General features: G+C 43.6%; 1 protein-coding gene across 3 annotated transcripts in view; it reads right to left on the bottom strand.

The window, feature by feature from the left end:
* Nucleotides 1-26,869, bottom strand: part of FGFRL1 (fibroblast growth factor receptor like 1) — a 171,812-nt gene that overhangs the window by 87,114 nt on the left and 57,829 nt on the right. For all 3 annotated transcript variants that reach the window (XM_027699882.1, XM_027699881.1, XM_027699880.1), the window contains exon 3: nucleotides 3,073-3,345. In XM_027699882.1, the coding sequence (XP_027555683.1) occupies nucleotides 3,073-3,345 (273 nt within the window). The remainder of the gene's footprint in view (nucleotides 1-3,072; nucleotides 3,346-26,869) is intronic.

The raw sequence follows: 26,869 nt of genomic DNA on the forward strand, positions 1-26,869 counted from the left end.
GGTTTCTACCTAAATTATTACATCTCACAGAGTCCAGCCGGGGAGCTCACCTCTGCCATGTCTGCCCCCCCTCAACAATGTTGGTGGATCCACTGCCCTTTTTTGTAAAATGTTACAATATTTGTTGGTTTTCTGTACCATAATGGAATACAGATGCTAATAAGAGTTAAGATTAATAAGAGTTACACAGCACTGAATGCAGGCAGAGAAGCTGAAGACTGGTGAATTTAGTCTCACCTCTCTGTAGGATTTTGGGTAAACCATCACCTTATCCTGCTGCAGCCCACATGTATATAGCACAGGGGTGACAATTTCTTACTTACCAGTGGTGTGGGATAGCTCACTTAAAAGCATACAGCATAATTTCAAAACCTTTCAATAAGCTACCGTATATTTTCCAGATATTATTGATTAAATTTCCAGAATGTTTTCATGTCAATATGAATTTTATTTTTTCAAGTCCCAATGTTTAATGAATCCTTTAATGCTATTCTAGATTTAATATCTTAACCACCTTGCCCATGTCTGACACCTGTGTGGTTTTACATGTTTGGTGTTAGCAGTAAAGCTGGAATAAGAGGGTTTTTTCTCCTTTGAAGGAGTGGGAGAATAGAGAGGCCATATGGTTCAAAAAGCCACTCTGCCTAATGAAGTTTGTGCTTTCTGGAACACAAACAAAAAAGCTCCATCAATTCGATCTTCATTGTCAAAACTGACATGCAGTTGGTTTTAAAACACTGCCTCCTTCTCAAAAATCAACAAGGGATTGATTTTCTCTCAACCAAAAGCATTTTCGCCAAGATGAACACGAGCATCTGGTCAGTGCATTAAATGTCTGGGTCCTTTGAAAGAATAAGTCAGTGATACCTTGTGTTTACTTGCAGAGCTTGACACGAAAGACACAAGGGGAACATTTGTTTTCAGGGGAAACTGTTCTAGTGAAAAGCAATTGGTTTGAAATACCACATGAACACAACAGCACCACTGGAGATGAGAGATGTAAGTAATCCATCAAAAATGGTCTGAGCAAGAAGAATGCACAATGGCACACTGTGAGATGAGGAAGAGTCTGCAAAAGAGTCTGCAAAAGAGTGTAGGAAGTACTGGTTTTTACAACAAGGATGCATGGAGATGAACGATACCTCAGCCCATATGTCTGCCACACTTTTAGGTTAAAGTTATCCTTCTCTTGGCACTTGGTGATCAATATTTGTTTGCATAGGGCTCAATCCCACACCCACAGAGGCCAGTGGGAGTTTGCCATTTCCTTCCATAGCTGCCCGATGAGGCTCTAAATAACTAGTGTTTGTGCTCAGGGTTTTTCAGTGCCAAATATAATGAACACTATTGTTCTTAACACAATTAAATTTGATAATCCAATTTCCCTGAGCAACTGAATTGGAGTTTTTGTCTCAATCTTTCCTGAATTCTAGTCCAACTTTTACCCTGTGCCTCCTGGCTTTTCCCTTTCATTTGCCTCAGTTGTGCTACCAGGAATAAGGCAGTCTTCTTTGACTCACAGATGCCTTGATGCCTTGGAATAATGGGATCTGGCTTGGCCCCTGAGCTTCATAGAAGATATAGCATGACACAGAAGATCAAAGACTGTGGCAACCTCCACATACTGCAAAAGCACAAGCTGGTCTGAAACAGGCTCCTATAGCATTCCTTTCTCCCCACCAAAAAGTCTGGAAAGCATGTCCAAAAGGAGTCTGTATAGACATGATTCTGTGTGACTATTTCCACTTCATCATTTTTGTTCAGTGTAGCATAAAGAAATGGAGGAATGTGGCTAAGAAAAAGGTGAATTAGGAAAACCAAATCCCCAAACTATGTAAACAATAAGATGACTTTTGCAGCTCTATCCCACTGATGCTGCAGGAGTCATATCACCAGAGGGTTTCCCTCATCTAAGCATCTCATTCCAGATAAGATATTTACATTCTGGTTTCTTTTCTATACTGGCTGTGCAGCATAGTGCATTCTCCAAGAATCACCTTGTTATCGGGTGATAATCCTTCATCAAGCAGCACCAAGTGTTTGCTACACGCTCTGAGTCCACAGCAGCTCTACTTCTGCAGAGGTGAAGAAGAAGAAATAAAACAAAACCAGGCCAAGTGCCAATCAGTAGGCAGCTGGAAACTGCCCTGAACTCTGTCCTCATTTCCACTGTCTCAGAGAAACAGAACTTTGTAGAGCAGATACTTGGGGTGCTGATCATGCAACAGGGTGAGGAAGACACCTGATGTCACGCCCTGCTTTGTAACCCTCCCCATTGCCCCCTAAGCATCCTCTAGCATGCTGATTTTCACCCAGTTCTTTCCCTTCTCACAGATAAGGATCAATGAACCTATTTTTGTGGCACCTGCAGCAGAGGAATCTCTGATTACCCTGAAAAGTGTCTTTGGGAGTCTGCAGGAATGCTCAGTCCAGCAAGCGACCCCAAAATCTCACTGCTGGGCCAAGCAAGCCCTTTGAAGATGGCCAAAAGCATTACCAGGGAACCCATGGTCACTGAGACAGCACCTGGAGCTTGTTTCATCCTGCCTCCATCAGGAGGATTTCTCAGGAGCTGAGCATCCCTGGGTTACATGCCAGCTCTGAGCTTTGTTTCAACACAAATATTATTATTCCTGAAGACACCATGCTTTGCAAAAGCTCAGTGCATGGATCTCCCCGCTGTGCATTTTTATACGGGTGCCTCAACATTTGTTTTGAGAACTATCCTGTTCCAACAGCAAACATAAAGATCAGAGTGACCTCTCCTTATCGCACAGCCTTTCCTGTGTGGAACTCATTGTGATCTGGACCCCAGTGACTATTGCATCATTTCTGCTTATTTGTAACCTTTGGCACTGCACAATCTTATCTGCCTGCAGCCGGCTGCAGCAGAAGATGTGCAGCAACACAGCCAGCTCTGGCAATCCTCAAACACTGGAAAGGGCCAGTTAAGAGTGGAGGTCAGTAAATGATTAGCAAAACAAATCTGCAACCACTGACAGCTACGCAGACATCAGCTCGCTCGCTCACCCCACAGCAGGTGAGGTCTGGCTTTTCTCCATCTCTACTCACCAATTACGATGAGGGTGTAGTTCACGTTGGTGCTGCCGAAGCCGTTGGTGGCTTTGCAAATGTAGGTTCCTGCATCTTCGCTTTCCACCTCCTTGATTTTCAGCCCTTGCTGAAGGATCCGGAACCTTGTCCAGCCGCTGTGGATAGTCCGTCCGTCCTTCATCCACATGGTGAGGGGCGGGGGGTCACCTTCCACTGGGCACAGGAGTTTGATGGTCCTCCCCAGCCTCACGGACTGGCGGTGAATCACTTTATCGGCAATCCTTGGGGGGCCTAAGAAAGAACAGAGAGAGGAAGAGCTGTCATGACTTTTGCCAGTGACACAACACTGATTCAAAGCCAAGTCATCAGTCAGGCCACTGGCTGCTATACAGAGATATAGTAAGAGGTGCTAACTGAAAATCACTTACAATCAAGGCTAAAAATGCAGGCAATTACAGAGGGATACAACAGAGATACTGGTTCATGCAAGACCTGAAGCTGTAGCCTTGCCATCATCAGCAGCTCAAGCTAACCCAGCAAGGAAGCCTGATTCTGAGGCTCTCTTGCTTTTCCAAAATTTCCAGCATTTTCCTATCACAAGAAGGAGTCTAATACACAAACCGTTCCACTGTATTTGGTAAAGAAACTGTAGTTGTTTCAAACTTAACACCTATCCTGAAGGCAAAATTAGTAACAGGACTGGTACTTAAAACAAAACACTGCCCCCTCTCCAAATGTTATAATCCTTTCATGTTGTATGTACAGTAATTCCCTTTAATAGTCACCAGATGGGCTTTATCTGAGACACATAAGCCTGCAGTTGTTGGACACAGAGCATTCACTGGGTAGTGCTTCACTCAAAGATCCAGTTTAGCCTGATATGTTAACATTGCTTATAGTCCAAAAGAGGATATTTTTATAAATGGCCTTAGCAACCCTGCTTGTTTGACCCGCCTGGCAAATATTTGCTCTTTATAAAAGGTGATAATTTCATGCAAAGCAGAGTGTCCCTGGAATGCCACAGAGTGAACACACTGTTTGCCACATGATAACAGGATGCACTTGGACAGGTCAACACTCAGAAAAGAGAAGTGATAAAGATTCCAACGGTGGGATGGTCCCATAGCTGAATTCCAACTAGAATTTCTTCCTAAGGCGCTGAAAAGTTGAAACAGAGAGCCTTTTTCCTGCATCTGCCTTTTCTGCCGTTTTATTAATTGCACAAGTTCCCCATACAGACTGCAATAGCAATGCTCTTCCCAGAATAGTCTATTAATGGGTGTGATAGTAAGTGCCCTGTTCTTGCATAAGGACAAAATGTTTTGCTAAGGATTGCTGATGCTGAGTTGCACCCAAAACCCACAAGATGTTTGTGGGATTTGGAACTGTTCCCTCATATTTTATTCTTGTTTCTAGTTTTTTGCAGGATTGGACCCACAGGGGATAAGCTACAGAGCTCATATTTGCACTTCCTCATGACTAATTCCTATTATTCCAAAGTCTGTCTGATTTTTCCCCGGCATGACTAAGGCAGTACATACAGTCATGAATGACTACAGAGCTGCTGTTGCAGTTACTCATGTTGAATTGCACGCATGAATTTCACAGCTTTGCTGCTGAACAGAAATGCTGCTCAAGCTGAGAAAAGAGTTGTGAACTAGGTTGAAACTCTTTAATGAGTTTAACTGGTTAAATCAATGGGTCTTAGAAACACACAGATTCTGATGAACTTCTGATGACCCAAAGTGGGGATATGAAGAGCACTTTTTCTGAAAAAGTCAGTCCCTGGCAAAGAGAACACCCACCCCTGCACATCTTCTGCAGGGCCCTGTTGGGACAGCATCTGAGCCAATGGTGTCTTCCCAGACTCCAAGGGAACTGGCAAAACAACCATGAGAAATCCTGCCTTTCCAGGTCTTTCGAAGCACTCCAAACCACATTGTTAATGTTCTTCACCTTGGGAGACCTCCAACCAACTCTGTGGTTGGAGAGATAATCCCAAGATCCTTCGAATGCTGGTCTGACACAAGTCACACTGCTGAATCTTTTTAAGTGGAAATCCATCCATCAGGAGGGGCTGTGTGTGTTTGCTTGGATAAAGCAGAATTCACCAACACTGGGTGAGGATCCAGCCCCAAACACAGCTACATTTCCCTCCAGGGTGCAGTGTTTTGCTCAGTGCACAGGAGCTGAAATGTCCACAGACTTGTTGAAATTCTGGATTGGCCCTTGGAGAGGTCCTTTCTGACCCAGAGCCCTACCAAGCCATGTCAAATTTTAAGAGTAGCTTCACTGCAATCTGCTTGTGAGCCAGGATACTACTCCATGCATATTCAAATGACAAAAACAGATCTATAATTAGTGCTGGAGAAAAATGTTTGGGGCAGGGCAAGCAGGGACAGTGAGAAAGAGCACCCTCCTCACAGCTTGGAAACCTGCTGTAGCTCCTTCAAAATCCCTTTCCTTCCGACATTCAGGTTGACTCCTGATGAATTTTGAGACCTGGAGGAATCAGATAGTTTCCCAGTCACGTCATGTGCTTCTCTTGGTCAGGCTGCACGAGCAGCACTCCTGATGGCACCGGAGTTGCCTCTGGATCTGTCACATGTTTGGGTCAGCAGTAAGCTTGGTCCTCCTAAATGCCATTTTCCTTTGATTGACCTTTCGTTCTGAGGAATTGTTGGATCACTCCCTGTCACAAGATCTATTCGCAGACCTTTATGACATTTAGAAAAGGGTGCGTTTCTTAGAGCCTTTCGGCCTGAAAAGAAAAACACTAGCACAGCCCTTCATTAGCTCCTTCAGCAACTTTCTTGGTAAGATGAATAAAAGTCTCCCCCCACTGTTCTTTCTGCTGTGAATTTTGCCAGATACAGCATGCACTTCTCAGTAGGACACAGCCCCAGGACAAAGATGCTAAAGCCTTGCTTCTGTTCATTTAGCACTGTAAATACTCCCATTTTATTACCTATCATCTTTGCATTAATAACTTTCTGCTCAAGTAGTACTGTCTGGAATCAGCACCTTCACATGTGCCAGAGGCTTCAAAGGCCCTGGCAAGCCAGTGATAGCTGGACCTCCTAAAGCTGGGCTACAGCAAGAATAAAATGATATCATCATAGATCTCTGTCACTCTTTCTCATATACAGGCATTCATTGGGTCTTATTTCACTACATATCTGTAGAGCCCTGTCTCAGGACTGCAACAGTGATGAATGAATGCTTTTCCAGTCAAGGCATACTTTGGCGCATCTTGCCACTCTGTGCTGTCAGTATTTGTAGGGGAGGCAGGGGAGAGGGGGAAGTGTGTTTTGCAGAAAGGCCCTTCTCCAGTATCCCCTGGGCAGCGGGTGCTACTGACGCAGAGCTGCCTCGCACAGAAATCCCACACTATCCAGGCAACAACATCTTCCCCTTCTGAATCCATACACTGAGCTGCCCAGCACCGCTCGGGTTCTCCTGGAGATTAATGTCCAGGGTTTCTCTATGCCACTTTCATCTTTTGCTATATGAACAGAGCAAAAAGGTGTAGTAAAAACATGTTGAGCCCCCAGTTTCCCACGTGCAGCATTGGTACTGACAGGAGCTCTCCACCTTCCAGAACTGGCCCATAATATGCCAGGGGGTGGCCAGGAGAGCAGAGTGACCAGTTAGCTCTCCCAAGGCGCTGATTTGGGAGTGTCCCTGGTGTCTGATCCTGCAGGGCTGGGGCACTCACTGTGTGTGCTCACAGCGGAGTGCGGCAGTGCGGCAGCAGAGCCCAGGGCACAGCCCGTGGCCCCACCGGCTGGATACATTTCTGCAGCTGCTTAGAGAGGCAGAATCCCATGAAAGCACCTGCTGCTTCACCTACAGCTGCCAGTGAGGTAAAAACAGACTGAACCCTGGCTGCTGCAGGCTTCCATCCCTCGCTGCTCTAATGCAGCAGTAAAAGACAGATGAAATTACTCCTCGAGCAGCCACTGTTAAGACCTCTGCTGTCCTAGACTCCAGCTTTGTGTTGTGAGTGAGCAGAAAAGATCTAATGTATTTTGAGAGCAATACCCTCTGGCTGCTCACTATAGCGCTGCCCTTGCCTTGTTTGTGGGCAGGGCGATACCACAAGAACTAGAGAGCGACAGCATAAGGGATCATTCTGAAACCTGAAAACATTTTGTTAAATCAGATTGTTAAAATTGTGACTTCGTATATTTACCAACGCAAAATTAACGCTATTATATACCATCTCTCTGGCTGGGGTGGGGATCCTGTGAATTGCCATGTGCTTGCAGCTGTGGGCCAAAGCTCCAGATTGGATCCTTTCAAAGACAGAGTAGCAGAAAGCAGTGCTCTCTGGTCCTGGGTGTAAATCCTGGGGAAGGAGTCCCTACGTCATGCCCCTCCTCATTTCTTAACCATTAGGCAGCAATTCTTGAAAACATCAGCCTTTTAAAGTGCTGAGAACCTGCAATCTGTGATGCTCTTGGACATAGAAATTACTTCTTCCAGCATTTTTCCACAGGATGTGGGAGAAGGGGACAAAAACAAGGCCCTAGGTAGATACTCCATCCAAATTACTGACACATACATTTTCATAGTCAGGGAGGGAGGGGGAATGGCGAGGAGAGAAAACAGTCACCATTCCTTGCTTCCACTCTTGCAGTTTTTCACCAGGCAAAGGCAGCTCTATAGCCACAGGGCACTGCTTTTAAGCCCCACCACGGAGGAGAGGGCGCAGCTGGCTCTGCAGCCTGTGCGAACAGAAGGAGCTCTTACAGTAAGTTAAGCCCCACCTCAACACAAGCCCAGTGGGGGCAGGTTTTCTTCAGTCCCCCTTGTCCTCAACCCAATAGTCTGAGGGAATCATTCCTTAATACTTTGGCTGAGGGGGAAGGGTGGGGTTTGACATCCACGGATGTGACTTGGGAAGAAGTGACGAGAATGCAGCTGCCTCCTCCCCATACTTGCTTGTTATTCTTTCTCCAAACACAAACTAAATTTAACTTTGCCCCATAACATTCAAATCATTTTAGTTACTAGAAGGGATCGTGCCTGGAGTTCCAAGGGCCAGGGTGCAATCAGGCTTAAAATATAATTTAAACAACCCAGAACCTACATTTTCCACCGAGTTATTTTCTTGCTTGTAGTTTCCCCATCTGCAAATACATATAAACACACCCAGAAAGAAACCAACAAGCCCAGCCAGATGCCAAGTTTTCTGCTCAAGATCATATAAACTCAGTCAAACATTAACAAGGAAATGCCATGATCACTTCATTTGTTTTAAATATTTCTGCTCATATACATGGAGACATGTGTGCAGATTTATTTGCCTCATTTACGAATACAAGCAACTGGAATCTCCATTCTGTTCCATTATATAAAAGACAGATCCTACACCTGTCTTACTGAACAGCTGGGCAATTTTCAATTTATATCCACTATCTTACACCACAGAAAAGTCCCACTTGCTGCTCTGCTGCTGACACTGCTTTACTAGCATTCCTGCTCTCTTCCCCAGTGCCTTGGAAGGGATGGTGGTTGCCATTTCTTGCCAAGAGGAGTTATGTAAAACCCAAGAAAGCCTCTTTGCTTTAGCAAATAGCTATTTCCGGGAAGCAGCAAAAACAATTTCTAGAAGTGTATTTAAGGCACAACAGTGGAATAGCCTGGAGCTTCCTGTCCATATTTCTCACAGTCAAAAACACACACACATATAATTATATTTTCCTGGACTGCATTGCAAAGTTCATGCACTCGTTCAACTCATACATGTAGTAAACATGATTTACAGCTCTGTGTGAAAACCCTTTAGATATATGGTGTTTTGATAGTGACTCAAACCTAGCACTATAATTTAGTAACACCTAGCAGTGAAAGCTAAATGATTTCCCACTCCACATTCCTAACTTTCCATGAACCCCTTTTTACTGCTAACCTGGGGAGGAGATACTGCTTCTACAATTGTTTGGACTTCGCCTTGCTATTCCTTCAACTAAACTGCACACTAACGTCAGGCTTCACATATGGTGAACGCACCAGCACTGACCCACGTCCTATGAGACCATTTGCCATCATACAGTTCAAAGTGAACTTTATTAACACATTAAACATAATTACAAAGAGGAAATTCCAAGGAAGGTCAACAAGCCCGGACAGTTTCTTGGAATGGAAAGTAATTTATAATATCCACATACTGTATTGTAAAGTTTATAAAGAAGTTAAATAAGTTTTAAGAGCCTCATGGGTTATGTATATTTTATTATTTAATACCAAACACATTCACTTTCCATGTCGATAAGATTTCTTTTGAAGTGCTGTGTTAGCAAATTAGCAAAGTCATTTACCAAGAAGCACCCAAACAACCCATCAACACATGCATGGAATTAGCATCGGAGGCTGAGGTACCACAGGCAGTGTGTGTCCTACAAGGAGAATACAGTCAAGCAGAGAAATCTTTCATTACAATAGTGAGATGAAGAAATTGGACAAGCATCACCAACCAAACTGCTCGTTTAGTGTGAACATAATCTCTTATACCAACACTTGAGGCAACATTTGGCCTTCACCACACTCATCACTGTAAAACCTGAACCTGAACCAAAGTCCTTAGTGCAGGGGTGGTTCACAGCAAAGTTGATTTCTTTCACCTTTGCCATGCTTCAAAATGAACATAGCTGGAAAGGACCACCTAAAAGCCATGTTTGAAACATGCAGCCAGAGTTGCCTAACTGGGGTATTCACTACTACAAAGCTGGGCTGGACAACTCCCGCTTACAGTGGGGGTTTAACCCTTTCTACAATAGTTTAACCCTCTCTTCAAGACCAACATGAGGATTATACACTCACACTCCCTGCACATTATTATTACCATTATTTGTATTGGCATTCCAGCTGTAATGATGGATCAATGGATAGAGGCCTCTCTATGCTAAGGGCTGGACAAACACTACCAAGGAGCAAATCCCACAGGGAAGGGCTTACAAAGCAAGGATGGCACATGAGTAGGTGTTCCTGAAAGAGGGGAATTCTTGGCTCTCTGCACAGTTGGAAGCCATTACATGGAGAGCAGAACTGATAAAAATGCTTTTTGAAAGAGATAAAAGGATGAATGCGTTGCCCATGTATCCCATTAACTAATGGAATAAGCAGTTCAAAGGACTGGTGAATCCAACCTCTTTTCATATTTTCAAAACAAAACAGTTTGCATTTCCAAAAGGTATGCATTAGCCAAGTGAAGTAGGGGTCAGCGTAGGGGTAACTGGTCCAAATGCTTTGGTATGTGACATGAGGAGATGAGATTAGATGAGCTAATGGGTCCTGCTTGGCTTGAAAACATAGGCGCCCACAGACAAAAACAATGCTTATCAAAAACAATCAAAAGATTAAAGAAAAAACCAACAGCATCTCTGTAGAACAAAGACTCCTAGCAAGGAACACAAAACCACCACAAGTATTTGCTGACCAGCCCCGACGGTTGGTCAGGCTTAGATTTTGAAGCAGCGGACTGTTTGCAGGAGCAATCTCTAGTCTTGGGCTGCGTGGCTGAGCCAGACAAACTGATGGAGAAAACAGCCTTGTGGATCCATTTTACAGCAAGTGAAGTGCCATATTTTCTCTTTCTTCCCTACCTCTGTGGTAGGAGCTGCTTTCCTGACGAAATGGATATTTATTGATAGCACAAGAAGTGCTTGCCATATTTTTACATGAGTAATAACTAGCCCCTTGGGTGAAGGCTGCCAGTAAATTTCCTACTCTAGATGTTCCAAAACTAAGAAAAATAGAATATTTGGGAACATGTTCCATTTAATTAAGTGCCCTGCATACACATTTCACTGACATTTAATAAAATAGTTATTGTATGTTAAACAATTGGCACTTGATTATTGCATAGATTTATTGCAGTTCAACAACAGCAGATGAGATACATATCTCTTACATGGTTTTTAAATCCTTTGAGCATATGTTTTCAATAATCAGTTGGTATTTATTTAACATGAAATTACCATCTTATTAAATTAAATGTGCATGGGTGACATTCAATTTCAATTGTTGCCGAACATTTTTTCAGCAGCAAAAAAGAGTAACATTATCCCTTAGGTTTTGAGGTAGCAAACGCAAAGGAGAGTTAGGATTACTTCAAATTACTTTTGAAGAAACAGACTTCATATGCTAGAAGATTTCTCCTTTACTGTGGAAGAAAAGATATTATTTATTGTTTCTTAAGTGCTGCCAGTGGGCTTAGATTGGGCCAAAAGAGAGGACTAACATTTCTACTCTAAGGCTAAAATTATCCTGATGGTGCAGTTCAGGTATGCAGTTCAACAGGTAACCAGAAGACTTTCTTTAGAGAAAAGTACAACAAAGATGTGTTGGCACACGTACCCACACAATCTACCTTTTCCATTCCCATTCAAGAAGGCAAGCCCATCTGAATAATGGCATTCCTAATTTGAAGAGCATTTTTTTCAAAAGAAATGGTCTTAAAATATGTTTTCAAGGTTTTAAAATTAATTTTTCTTTAGTTTTTTTTAGCCTCCTACTTCCAGGAAGAAAGTGCACTTAACTGCCTAATTCTGGAAGAAAGCTAGAAATCCTCTGACTTGAGGGAGGGAAGAGGATCCAGTACCCAACTGAAAATCCTGCCCCATAACCCCAATCTGCTCTCTCCAAAACTACCCCAAACCCCTGAGCATCTCCACCACAGGTCACACAGGGACGATTCCTGCCAACATAAGGCATTTGTTTGCTTCCCATAATGTCTGGGAAACAATCCAGTAAGGCAGCCCTGAATTACCTTCTGGGGTGAATCTACCATAATTTTAACATAAATATGATTGTACTATGCACTTCCAACTGCTTCCCAATCATGCAAATCCTGCTTCACAACCCCAGTGGATTTCCCAGCCAAATTGCTCACCATCTCCAAGACTTTCAGTAAAAGAAACCAGACATTCTGCAAATCTCAGTTTAATGCACTTCTTGTGTATCAGAACTCCCCTTTGAGCCGCCAATTGCAATCACACTCCAAACCCCAAAGCTCCAAAGACAGGCATTTAGTCTGAGCCAATCTGCTCCAATTTTTGTCCCCTTCTTTTCCCTCCTGCCTGCATGCAGTATTTTGTCACCTATCCATTTTATTTGAACAGCTCCTAGAAAACAGGACGCCCAAGTTCACGTTTGGTGACACAGATTCCCCTTGAACTTTCGTTGTCAATATTTAACCCAGTCTAAGCACCGTGCAAGGTTTAATAAGTAATTAGCCATTTCCCTTACAGACAGATGCTTGTGTGAGCACTATGCAGGCAGGAAATTGTAAGTGTCATTGTTTATGTCTGCAGGAAAATAGAAACCACGATGGTTGACTCCATGCCATATGCGGGAACGATGTGAACGAAGACCTTTAAACGGTGGGTTTGCCTTCCTGCTGGTCCACAGTGGCAACTTCAGCTGAACACTGAGACAGGAGCCTTCTCATTTGTATCCAAGGATTCAGTTTTCCTCAAAATACTCTTAAAAATATTTTTAAACAGATTTTTCTCTAAGGGGTGAAATTGGAGAAGACTTTAAACTCTTCCATCCAATGCTGGTTCATACTGGTCTTTGCCAATACCCAGGATGGAAAAGGTGTGATTAAGTGCACTAAGGGCTCAGAAAATAAAACAACATCTTGAACACTCACTCCCGAACACAAGACACTGCCAAAATATCCATAAGCCTTCTGCTGTTGGGAAATCATCAGTGCCCTGCATGGGGAGGCTGCTCTCAGCCCTCCCTTGGCTCTGGCTTTGTCACTGGGGGCTTCTAAGTTTGGCCACCGCAAAAGCGTGGTAACAACTGTTTGAGGGTGACCACAAAGAGATAAACATTGTGGTATTTAAGAACTGAAGATATTTTTGGAGGCTTCTCTAGAACAGAAGGCATTTCTAGCTGAATGGCTGCAGAGCAGGCTTGGTATGGAGTGGCATAAATGTTTTTCTATCAGAAAATTACATTTTTGTCAAGAACTAAGACTTTACCTGGTGGTTTTTTTTCAATACTCCCCCTTTCAGCTTGAGAAACATTTTGCGTAATAATTTGGGCAAATCAAAATGAAACACATGCAAACTAAAAAGTTGTGATTTTAAAAGTGTCTTGATTAAGCAATAGCAATATTTTTTTTAATTGGTTGCTGTATCCCTAAAATGTGAAAACAGTTCTGAATTTGGGCAGAAATAAACTAACATATATACATATACACATATGCATATATATACACACACACACACACATATATATATAACTTGTCTTGCTACAAAAGAAAAATGCAGTGAGGCACCTTCTAAGACACCAGCATTTTAAAATTCTGCCTGAAACCATTTACTGCTGCCCTACCAAAACCTCCAATTCATGGTAGGTGTGATGGGAGCTGGCTCTTTCCAGCTCTCTCAAAATTAACTGTCGTCATAAAGGTCTACTTTAAATTTGCCCACATCAGTGTCTTAATTAATTTGGACCAGAGGTGTGCTTTAAGATGAATTTTTTGATCTTCCCCACCAATTATACTTTGCTTCACATCATGAAGCTGTTTTGGTGCACATGGGCTCAGTGGCTTTTGTATGAAATTGAGCTGCAAGGGGTGTTCCAGTTCAGATGAGCATTTAGTTCACAGGACCAAACAAAAGCTATTCTGAAGTGAAACACTCCTCTGAAATGGGGGTGCCAGGTCCTCAACACCAAACACTTTGCTTTACAGATCCAATATTACCAAAGCCCATCAGCTGCTAATGTAGACAGTCAGCAATTAATTGCTAGTTGGGTCCCTGATAAAACAACAGCAGAAGCTGTGCTCTTGCATTTCCATTAATGAGCATTCAATCTACACGACCAGATTGGAGCTCATCCAGAATAAACTCCCAAAATGCCTTTAGTGTGAACATCACCTCCTCAGCACCAAATATTTCACTTTAAAGATTTTTTCCTGCTGTGCCATTCTACAGGCTAACTTGGACACACCTGTACATCTCTTCCAGGAAGGGAAAAGCCTTAAATGCACTTTAAAATAAAGTTTTTACAAGGTTGAGTCAGTGAAAACTTACATTTAAACTCAAGAGACACCATGTCTCCTGCATATAAAAACAGGGAAACCATCACTGAATTCTTATAGCATTCACATCTGGTTCCTGCTCCCCAGACACTGAAGCACACATAACCTGATGTAAAAACAAAAGATACCTGTGTGTATTGGCAGGAGACAGGACTTCTTAATGCATTAAACCCTCACACCTGCAGAATAGTCAGATCTTGCATAGGGAACAGCTCCAGGCCATACCCAAAGGAAAGTAGTAACACTTTCTTCAAATGGATGGACTCTGAATGGCACAGCACAGCAATAAAACATGCAATGATGCCTGCACAAGTCTGTGCACAAGTGACCTTCTGGCTGTGGAACTTCTTTTGTCTCTGGCACAGTCCGAGGGCTGAGCTGGTGCCTTGGACAGGGGGTAGTGGAGGTTTCTGCAGCCTGCCGGCACCTGAGACAGCTTCAAACAGATCCACTTCCTCTGTTCCTCCTCTTCTACATGATGGTTTGCTCACAACAACAATATTGCACTCTTACGTGGCTTTATTAGCTTTACTGTCAGAAGAGAGTGAAGACTTGTTGTTCTGTTAGACTTACTGTGTCCCATTGCACCACCTGGGATTGCCAGAGGCTTTGCTGTAAAGTTCTAGGACTGTTCAGCTACTGAAATCAGATAGAATCAGTGCATTTAATCTGCTATGTCCAAAGCTTTGCTGCACCCCTTGCTGCTCAAAAGCTGCTTCACTTCATATGGAAGAAGGTATTCCTCCTGTACCTCTACTGCACACCAGTGTGGCATGTCTCAGGATGAGTGATATTCCCAAATCAGCACCTAACAGTGGGTCTATTCTGCCAAAATTGAAACATTGAAAATAAATATCTAAAACATAAACCCATTTAAACTCCCCAAGCTATTCAAAGGATTTGGAAATATTTCTCCTTTGCTGAAGATCCCATTATTGCCTGTCTTTGATCTCTATACATCTGCATGAGTACATCATGATGGTGCTAATTATTATCTGATACACAAGCAAACTACCAGCACCCTGTTTGCAGCACAGCCTGTTGCTTTATTTGAGCTGCCCAAACCTCAGCAGCTCCAGAGCCTATGGGAGTTCTGCTGACACCGACTGCTCCGCGATTTCAAATGACGCCATTCCACTGGCGGGCTACGCACTGGTATGTAACATCATATCCATCAGGTAGATAGAGCTACACTGGAATATCAATTAATGTGCAATCCTATTACCTCAGTGTCTGGTAATGTACAGCCCCAGCTACCCTCCTGCAAGTGTGCAAAGGGGGAGAAATCTGGAGAGCACAGCGGCTCTCTAGGAGAAGCTGTGCATGGAGAAATGTGGTCTCATTGCGTGATTACAGAGCTGCTGCACATCCCTCCGCGCACGTGCGGGTACCAGCACACGCACAGAGCATCAGCTGTCAGCAGGAATTCCTGACTGCAGACTAAACCACTGCCACAGTCTGTCTGCTCAGCCTGTCCTGGTCGATGCACATCTGAGCAACTTGTCCACTCGCATAAACGTTTCTGAGCTTCTCTGCTCATGGAGATAGGAGGTTTTACTGTTGCAGTGATCTGAACTTGTTCTTGAGGGAGGCCATGTCAGAAATCACTCTGTGCTGCTCACTGGCCTTTCCAAGAGAGGAGTCAAGAGGTCAAAACCCAAGGTCAGAAAAAAGCAGACACACAGGCTGTACCTGAGGCTGGAGAAATCAGCACGCTCCTAATCAGTCACTAATCCCCTAATCTTTATTGCATGTAAATTCCAATCCCTTCCCAATGGCTCTGCCATGGTATTCTCCAATCTGATTACAGTGAAACCCCATTGGAAGACTCATCGATAAAAGATGGAAATGTGTAAAATCAATTTGCTGTATATCACAAACAGCACTGCACACTCCTTCAGGAATCAAAGAACCGCCATCAAATAGCAACAAATAAGGGGCTGTTAAAAACGCTTTTTATCTAATAGTGGATGTGATTATTTGACAAAAGACAAAATTCACTTCCGAAGGGAGAACAGTGCTGTATTGTTTTACAGACAGTAGAGGATCAGTTGGTGAGTAAGGCAGAAAAGGCAATGTACAAAAGGCCATCATTTAAGGCCATGCTTTAAAAGCGAGAGGGCAGAAGACAAGAGGGACTAGATGCACTCAGACTCACAAGTCTGGCAGGAGTTCAAACTCAGCCAGCAATCTCAGCTTTACCTCCAGGAGGTACAGCAGGAGAACTGTTGGCATGGAACGGCTGGTCAATGAATTTGTCATTTGGCATTTATCTTGATATGAAGCGATAATCATTGGTAAGGTTGAGCAAAACTCTCCAGATTTTGGTCCTGAGCTCAATCAAGCTTTGCCTGAAGTGCCTTCATCCATAGGATCCACAGCTCTGGTCCCCTGGGATTAGCCTCCATTATTGCTAACTACAGCAGTTCTTGGTGTTGAAAACAATGAAAAACTGATAACACTTGTAAAAAATAAAATACCTTGGCAGGATCTCACTCTCATATCACTTTCCTACAGTGAGTAGAAGGGAAGCCAAAGCCTCCTTTGTGTAATTCACCAGAAGACAGAGAAAAATACTAATTTAAAACAAAGTAGAGGCCAATCTGACTCCTGTGTTTCATCCATTGAGGGGAATTTGCCAGCATTCATAATTCTGTTTTTCAAATCTTATGATACTAGGTGCTTGTTTCTTACTGTCTCTTTTCTAAGGGCATAATCCTGAAGGAGACTCTCCTGTTTATTTGAACATGAAAGGAAATTTGTGACCTTTGCAATCGTGGGGAATCACTAAATGCTCTAAAAACAGGAAGCAAATAAATAAAATCCAATTTGTTGTAACATTCATGCTATTCAAACCAGAGTACTGGTTTTCTGGGGTTTGATCCAGGAGTGTTGAACATGCAGGATTAGTAACGTGAGTGTTTCCCACGGAAGTGTCCCATGTTATTTATTTGAGCATCTTTATGACATGCATTTACAAAAAGCTACACTGGCTGTGAGATCCAATAGCTGTAGGATCTAAAATAGTTTATGCTCCATTCACCATAGAGGAGATTATAAGCAGGTGTCTCTCCTAGAAAAGCTGGCACAGTACAATCAACAGGGAGCTGGCTCATATTCCCAGATGTTTGTCATTATGGGAAGGAGGGAGAAAAAGGGACGTTTGGGTCAATAAAACCACACTGCTACTCTTGCAGCACCTACAGTCCAAGAGGGACTTCAGTAGCTCAGCTCTGCCATTGATAAAAGTTTTACAAGACCTCTGCTCCAAACAGCCCTGAAATCAAAGGTCTGTTTACTTAGCCTTTGCTTGCTGGGCTTTAGGATAGTGCAAGGAAGATCAAAGGAGGGACCTCGTTTAACATGTCCAAGTACACAACCAGCAAGTCTGTTTATGTTGGATTCCTACGCACTGAGAGTGCCGCTGTCTGTCAACACTTCAGGCTCATTTTCAGCAATATTGGGTGAAGAGGGAAATATTCAGAAAGCCCCACACATTTCGGTCCTGCTGAAACAGAAGTGAAAGTCAGAGCAGGGCGTTCTGCTTGTAACTGTGACTGCCGAGGTCAAACACAAACTCCTTGAAGGGAAAAAGAAACCTTCACAGGTCAGAGACCTCTGGTCTCTGCTGAAGTGTTACACGATTAAAATGCAGCTAAAGTCTGCATGAAAAGCTGGAAAAGACAATTCTGGTTCTGTATTATTTGGGTGCCACCTATTTTTATTGCCAATGCCCAGCGAGACTGAGGTACTTGGTTTGGCACTGGCAAGGGATGACACCTCGAGCACCTAAGACACAGAAAGAGGTGCAACAGCAATTCACATCTTCCTGCAGTCTCCCACTGACACCTGTACAAGCCCGCACTGGGGATGGGGCAGTTTGCAATGCCAGGCCATTTATTAGCAAAGTTTAGTTTCCAATGGCCCTGCATTCTGTAGCTTTATTTCCCAATGTCTATTAGGGGCAAGAAACTGATGACATATTCATTTATTTATTTGCTTGTTTGTTGCTTCTGTATTAATGTCTCTCTATTTAGAAAATTCATCCAGGTATTTAGAAGAGGCTGAAGCCATGGCCTTTGCCCCAGGCATGGTAGCAGTGGGACTTTTTTTTTTTTGCAGCCCTATTACAATCACTCCCTTCTACATGACTTCTCACTTCCAAAAATTTTGAACTCAGTATCTCTCACATCACTCCTTCTAAAACAATGTGTGTGAAATTGGCTTATAGGCTTAAAAGCTATTGAAAAGGATGGAGATGGATCAGCCCTCAAAAAATGTCACCACATGAATCTCATCTCTTCAGGAAACCAATGTAAAGACCCCAGACACAGACAGGTATGGAAAGAGCTCTCAGGCAGGAGACAGGTGGTATTTAAATTTGGAAATAGAGCTCTTTCTTTGAAAGATTTATCTGAAGATATAACCCCTATCTGATATCACAGCAGAACAGCAGAACCTCCATTAGTAAATCAAATGACAAAAGTTGGGATGGATCCACTTTATGCTGATTTCTTTTACTTTTTTTGGTGCTTCTGTAAAAGTTTCCTAGAAAAACCCTCTCATGTTCTGATCAGTGTTGCTCAGAAGAAACAGAAACCCAGGACATGTAGAAGTCTGTAACCAGTGTTAGGAAACCAAGTCTCCCAACAGACAGCTGGTTCTGGAGGTGCCTCCTGCAGATGCCCTGCATCTCCCTCTGAAATACCCAAAAAGACTATGGGCAGCATCAAGGCTCTGGATTGTGCAAACCACAGATGCGCCCAGCAGAGGACTGTCATTCAAAATAGATGATATATACTATTCCTCCATCTCCCACATGCTTTGACCTCAGATCACCTTTATTTCACCAGATGAGAAATCGAGACATTTTCTGAAAAGCATTGCATATGTGCTTTGAGATTCTCAGCTGACGGAACCCAGAGTGGCACTCCTGGGGCAGAAATGGAGCCATTTGGTCTGAATTAGACCAGTCTGTTATTTGCTTTAGGAAAATAAAACATACAACTCACAACCAAACCAACAGTTACTACAGCTGTGACCAGACAGGAACCAGCAACATCATTCCCACAGCAACACAATGTACATGCACCTTATTCCCACGGCTGTCCAGGCTTAGGGCAAAATTGCTTCAGCCCTAACTCCAGCCCTAACTCCCCATCTGAGCATGCCATTTCCAGTGGTTCCCTCCCAGGCTTGCTCTCTTGCACTGATGGGAGGAGCTCATGTAGGAATGAGAGACAAATTAATACCTGTTGCTTCTTCCCTTGGCTTCAAAGAGGAGTAAAACTTTATAAGGTAAAAATATGTATGGAGCATGTGGAGAAACCCACACGAACTGTGGGCTGGAGGAACCCCATTAGGTCTCATTCCCATCTTGAAAACAGAGACAAATAAAAGGAAAGGTTAAGACAGTCTCTTAGGTCCTTGATAGTCAGATAGCAAGGGCCACACAAGGTACCAAAGTGCCACAACCGCACAAAGTTGGGGACACCTTCCTTCTTGGGGTGCTGGGAGGACACACAGGATTGGCAGGCCCTCTGCAATCACAGGGGTGCAGATGGAGACCTAGATGGATATGCAAGTCCCAAGACTCACCAAAGAATCTTCACTGTTTTGCAGGGGAGATATCTTCCCTAACAAGGCAATACAGCTGGCTTTGCTCCACTTTATTCCACTGCCTCTAGTCAAAATCCTCATCTACACTCCTAAACTGTTCCCTCCCCCTCCTCCTGGCTCCAGTATCCAATCCCTTCATACACTTGCAGACAGTTATTGTCCCCTCAGGTGTCACTTAGCCGAGCTACACACATATTTAACAAGCAGCTCTTTTAATCTTCTCACATAAATCAGTCCCCCCAGTTGTCTGATCCGATCATCCAGGCCTGTCTTTCTCTGTCCGGACGAAAACCTTGTCTGTCTCCCTGACATCTTCTGGATGTTGAGCTGTCAGCTCAAGCTCAGAGCTCTTAATCTTCCTCCCCCTTCCCACCTCCCTCCTTAATTGCTGCGGACACTACTACTGTCCCGCCTGTCGCTCAGGCCCACAGCCCAAGTGTTATTTTTTACTCTGCTCTCCCTCTAGGTCTTCCCATCCTGGCTCAGACCCTGAGCCAGACTCTTTCTGCAGCTTGTTGATAAGCCCAGCCCTGGCTGTCCATCCACTCACTTGCAGTTTGCATCCAGACTCCCGTCATATTTCATCATGACTCCTCTGCTCCAGCCTTGGCGAAACAGACTCTTGCCTCATCTATATTAATCTTTTTCCAGGCACTGGTCTGGCCACCTCCACTTCTCTTTGCATCTACCTCTCCCTTTCCCTGCCACACCAAACAGCTGCTACTTCTCTTCACTTGTCAAGGCTCCTCCTGGCCTCTTCCCACTCACTGTTCTATCACCTCTTCCCTACCAGAGGTCCACCCTCTTCCAGCTGTACCAGAATCCAGGCTCTCTCCTCACTTTTTACCTTTTTCAAAGAAAATATAAGTGCTTTCTGCCAGGCTGCCTGCCTCATGCGGGAGCAGCTCCCCCTTGGCATTGGCTGAGGCACTCGGCTCTCTCCCTGCACATGCCCCTTTAAAGCTTTCCTGCACCAGGTACCCACAGTTAACAGTGAGCAGCTAAGCGTGGCACCTCTGCAGGTCCTCATGGACAACACCATCAAACAGCTTTAAACTAAAAGAGGAGAGATTTAGATTAGATGTTAGGAAGAAATTCTTTGCTCAGAGGGTAGGGATGCACTGGAACAGATTGCTCAGAGAAGCTGTGGATGCCCCATCCCTGGATGTGTTCAAGGCCAAGTCAGACAGGGCTTGGAGCAACCTGGTCTAGTGGAAGGTGTCCCTGTCCATGGCAGGGGCATTGGAACTAAATGACCTTTGAGGTTCCTTCCAACCTAAACCATTCCCTGATTCTGTGATTCTATGCTGCTTTGCTCCACCCATTTTTCTTTCTTCCTACCATCACCCTTCATCTCACACCCCCAGGTAGCTCTTTGGGCATAGCCTTCTTGCTGTGTCCAAACACTTTGCACAGGGGGGTGAAGGCCCTGAGCACAGCAGTGACACACATAAATCACGCTAATCACAACAGCCTCACTAGCACCTCTCTGCTGATTATCCTCATTTGTGCATCCACAGCATTAACATATAATTGCATTTTAACAAGCTTCATTAGCACATTGCTTTGGTAAAGCTTAACACAGCCCAAGCACCCAAGGAAACCTCATGGTGCTTTTTTTCTGCTCAATATAATTTTCAAGGCTTCTGTAACCTGATTTGTTAGGAATAACCTCAGGGCTGTAAAGCTTTTCTTCTGCCATCCAGCAATTAAGGAATAATTTGTCACGGAGCAAGTCAAGCTGCAGGGCAGGAAAGCCCTGTGCAATATAATGAAGCTGTGTAAACCCTAGCCCCCAGTGCAGGAATGAAGTGAGCATCCCTCCTCTCTTCTTCATTAGCTGGGAGCTGGTGCTCAGGTCCTGTAAACTCTGCACAGTAATGCAGCAAGTAATGCAACTCTGGATGCAGGCAGAGAAACGCCTGTATGCACCCCATCCTTTCAGGGTACATTAGCTGTGGCTCTGCCACTCCTGCACTTTTTTTGGACATTGTGCAGAAAGGTAAAGAGCCAGTTGCCAACCCATACTGTTGGCATGAGCTGTATAATGGAATGGGATTAAGAAATGGGCTGCAAAGCTTTTTTAAACAAGTTTTATGAAGCTCCAAAGGATAACTGACAGTTAACTCCATCATTTTTTAAAAGATACTCACCCTCGGAAGAAAAACGTTAGTAACTTAAGAATACGACAAAAGGAGCAAAGGTAGGTGACGAGTTTGTAACACTCTGGATGCCTTGAACTGACCTAATTTGTGCACACTGGTATCCATGACAGGCATGAAACACAGAACCTTGGACAGACCAGGGCAAACTGTGGTGCATCCAGGACTGGATCAGGATGTGACCTTGAGCAGCAAGGGACACACTCCACATTTCAAACAGTTTATGGTCTCCTAATTGTTCATGCACCCATTGACAGATGCAAACACATACGTGGAGGAGAAACCCGTCTCACATCAGAAAGAAAGAAGGGAAAGCTCATACATCTATTGAGTATGATGAGTATTTCTGTCTGGCTAAACCTTTGCTAGTTTTAATACTTTCTCCAGTTATCTTAGTCACATAAAAGTCAAACTCTTTCTCAAGCATTCCTGGAAAGATGCTTCCTGTTTTGGTGATGGAGGGAGGGTATTTTTAAATAAAAAATGATCTGACTATGCTGACTGCGTATAATGCCCAGTCACAAAACCAGAAGTAGTTTTGCAGATGGAAGTTGTTACCTGATTTTTTTTCCCTAACATCCATAGTAGCCAGATTAAGGAACTGCTTGCAAACCTCAGTCATTGTTTCCAAAACCATACATATGAACAGCGTGGCAGGAATAGAAAGCTATAGAATATCAACTGCTACACAGCCCCAGACAGCTGTCTGTGAAAGCAGAAAACAAGGGGTTAATGGTTCTTTTATACTTTTCTTTTAGGACTTGCAGACAACTGAGGAGATCATTGATCACTGCTGGAAATTCCTCATGCAAAGAGACACTCTGATCTTATGAAGTGTGAGCAACACTCAAATCCCATTTATTTAAAGGGAGATCAAAGTTGTCCAGCATTTTGTCAGATATTCTAAATCTATGGACAGATAGGCTCCCACCTCACTATAAAAGGGGTTCTCCTCCAGCAAACCCCTCTCATATCTCTATTTGTCCATGCTTTGCAATTTTCCTGCTTATGCACATAAAGAAGAAAGAAAAACCCAGTTGCTAACTATCTGATATTACAATAGTACATTCTTTAGGGATATGTACTTTTCACATCCTACTACCATTATTTTAACGTTCAGAGGTAGAGGAAAAACTTTCACCCATCTGCACCTTCCTCCCCCTAAACCAGACAAATAAGGCATTCAGCTTGTCTGAATTTAAATTTTTATTGGAGTTGATCCAGCAACCAGAGCGCATTGCTAGAAGCCAAGGTCCCGCTTCCTTCAATACACCTCCTTCATTCCGACTCCCTGCTTTTGTACAGCTTTGGTAATCTCAATCTGTGGTCAGGGATAGGATAAAATTTCAGCTATTTCCCCCCTCAACTGCACAGAATAGGGCTTGCTCTTAAATCAAAAGCCCTGCACCCTAAACCTCTGCTTAAGTACTTAACTATAGGCAAGCCTTTGAAATCATCACAGGCTTTTTTCTTTTTTTTTTTCGCTTAGATATATCTTGAAAACCACAGAAGTAAACCAAGTTCTTGGGAATATCAAAGGTATTCACAGGAAACTGGGGGAAGGAGGCACATAGGGTGGCTCCCCAATGCTTTCTTGTCATGATCCTCTGAAGTAGATGGCATTACCAGTCCTCATCAAGAATGTAAAATTTCCTCCCTTATCCTCCAGGGCATGAGAGAATATTGCTAACTTTTCTGGAAGCATTAGGAGCAGACAGCAACTGGAATCAAGCAGAAGTCACATTTCTGTCATTGCCTTGGTAAATGACCTCCACCTTTCTGCACAGGATGGTGTGGGTTCCCACATACCTTCTACTAATGTTTAGATTTTCCTCTCTCAGTGTTTTTTCTTTTTTTTTCCCCTATTCCCTCTCCTCTATACAAATAGTAATTCAAGAACCACGATCAACCCTTCATTTGGCTTCAGGTCTCTTGCATGGGCTAAAGTTACCTCCAATTCTCCAGCATGGTTTGGGGAATTTATTTATATTCCATGTTCTAGAGATAGACCCAGTGTCTTGCCAAGGGCTCGCATGGGTCTTACAAAAGGAACACTGACAAATATTTATGGAACCTAAAGTGAAATTCAAGACACTGTTAAAATAAAGTTTGCTTTAGTTTTTTTATTTTCCTGAAGAATTGACCTGGCTTTCTCGGCAAAAAGACTAATCCAAATGCTATTGGTATCTTAACAGCTCATAAGAACCACATGCTTCAAATAAAGCCATTACTATCAGACACGCTGAGTGGTTCAATTAAACAAATATGAAAATAGACACTTCATCCTGCTTTAACTAAGTGGGATCATTTCACTCCTGAATCCAGACTGACAATGAAAATGATATAGTATTTATAGAGTAGCTTTTTATCCTGAAAGATCCCAAAGGATTACACAGACCCTGCTTCACACACTACCGAGATGCTGCCACTTCCAGGGAGGAACACATGAGCTGTCCCACAGCCCCGAGGAATGGCACATGGCAATTTAGACAGAGAAGCAGAAAAGAATTTCACATTCAGCTGAAACTATAGAAGGGAATTTAGGCAAGCAGAATGGAGATTGTTTGGACTGGAGCACATCCAGCACAGAGGAGGTATAGTAATCTGGTGTTTTAAATATAGAAGTTAAGGCAAAACAATAAAAGAGTTCTTTTAAACTATCCAAAAAACCAGAATTTAGGGCAGAAAGAGAAATGCCATCTTGATGATGAACAGTTTCATTCCTTCCCCTTCAGTTGTGCGTGGGAAATTCTCTAGAAGATGCTCTTGCTCACTATTCCCTTCAGAAATGCAATAACCTGAATGGGAATTCTCCAGAAGATGTTCTTGCTCACTATTCCCTTCAGGAATATAAGAACCAGGACTAATAATACTTTCCATAGCTGCCTGTTCACATAAGGATGACATAGGATACATTATGAATTAAAGGCTTCAAGAAGCTTTGCCTGGTAGTCTCACACACACTGTAGGGAGGGAAAAAACGAGTCCATCTACATTATAGATTGACTGCTACCTTGATCCCTGCTGGATTTCTGCCCCATTTCACATCAGCTGCATTGCAAATGTAATGCAGCCCAGTATGGAGAGAGCGAGAGACTTGCCCAAAGTTGCCCTGTGAGTCTGCAGTGGCAACATCAGGAATCCAGTTTTGAACCCCAGTGCTCTACTGTGACAACCAGATGCTTCCTCACTCCAGGACATGTTCCCTCCTGGGAAACCTTGGCCATGCATGAAGAGCTCAGCAGGCCTCAGAGTATTACGCTAATACGTGGCCAAAATATTTCCAGTGAGAAGCTTTTGCGAAAGAAGGAAAATGAAACCACTGATTTGTGGAGCAGCAGCATGGCAGATCATGGTAAAACAGGGAAAATCCATTATTTTAAGAAGTTAGGGACATGGAGACATGACATGAAGTCATGTAGGCATGCACCAAGTGTCAGCTGCAACTCTAGCTGTTACAGCAAGGACTGGAACAGCTCAGCATGAAGAGTTCAGCCTCTGGATATGTTCACAATGACACATCTGTGAAGAATCATAGAATCATTTAGGTTAGAAAAGACCTTTAAGATCATCAAGTCTAACCATTAAACCAGCACTGCCAAGTCCACCACCAAACTATGTCCCTACATGCCACATCTACATATCCTTTAAACTCATCCAGGAATGGTAAAGATAAGCAGCCCTGACATTATTACTGCAAACATCTTCCCAGTACAAAAGGGTGAGAGAAATACACCTGTGCCATGAGAGCTTTTTACCTGGCACATAGACTAGCACCAGCAGAAGCATTTCTTCAGAACAATTAGCAAAAAGCATCAATCTTAAAAGCTTCTTTCTTTTTTCCAGTTCATTTAGCCCAAAGTAGAGCAATCAAGGCTCTTCTGGCAGGATATCACATTCTCAATATGTAACCACTTAAAGGAAGAGGACAGCTATTGCAGAGACATGTCCCAGGAGAAGAAATCACTGTACAAGTGAAAGGGATTTCTTTGGAGTGACTTTTAAAGTAATGTGAAGCTACCCTTTTTTTTTTTGCTTCCCCCCCCCCCAGGACTGGACTATGAATCTTTCTTTTTCTAGTCAGCAGTTGTTCACACACCTAATTTTCTGTGATTTAAATGAAACCCCTCAGGCAGATAATCAGGAGAAAGGGGCTAATTCTGTGGCCCTACAACCTTCAGGCACTACTTATCCCCCTGGAGGGGAATGGAATGAGCAAAAGGAAAATACTCAGACGTGAGAGATAAGCAAACAAGAAGGAAGAAGTTGCATGTTGTGTAAAGGAGAAAACTTCCAGTGGCTCTATAAACTGCCAAGAGCTAAGTCTGTTCTCATATTTATATGTATTTTTGGGTGGTTTCAGTACTCACAGAACTCACATCACTGACAGCACAGGGAAAAGCACATCTATACAGAGATTGTGCATTTCCCCGCAGTGACAGGGAACCTGTCCTCAGGTATGACAGAGGAGCAGGATGCAGAGAGGTCAGTCCTGTCCTGCTCAGGGTTCCACAACACACAGGACAGCAGAACTCCAGACCCACATGGCAGTGCAGAAGGAGGCTGCAGGATATGTCATGGCTAAGCAGGTAAGGAAAGTAGGTGCCAACTCAGGTGGGGTGGTTTGGGAGGTGCATTGGACTGAGGCCACCAGTTCTGCTGCTGTTTTGGAACAAGAAACCCACTATTTTCATTTCTTCTGAGCAAGAGCCAGACTGTACTAAAGGGCAGAAGTCTGACCTATAAGAAACTCTGTGCAGCAACCTTAAGGCAAAGCAGCCCACATGACCCACGGGAATCAGGATTTCATACACAAGTGACTCCGTCCCTCCGTTCCTGTGTGAACACGCTGTTCGTGGTGAGTAAGCCTGTGTCATCCTGCAAGCCCAGGACGTTAGAAACACACCCAGCTCCAAAACCTGGTGGATGGTGAACCTTTGCAATGCCAGCCTTTGAACTGCAGTGCAGG

This window comes from Neopelma chrysocephalum, unplaced genomic scaffold, assembly GCF_003984885.1.
Source record: "Neopelma chrysocephalum unplaced genomic scaffold, ASM398488v2 Primary Assembly neopelma1_142, whole genome shotgun sequence".
In the NCBI taxonomy this organism is placed as follows: domain Eukaryota; kingdom Metazoa; phylum Chordata; class Aves; order Passeriformes; family Pipridae; genus Neopelma; species Neopelma chrysocephalum.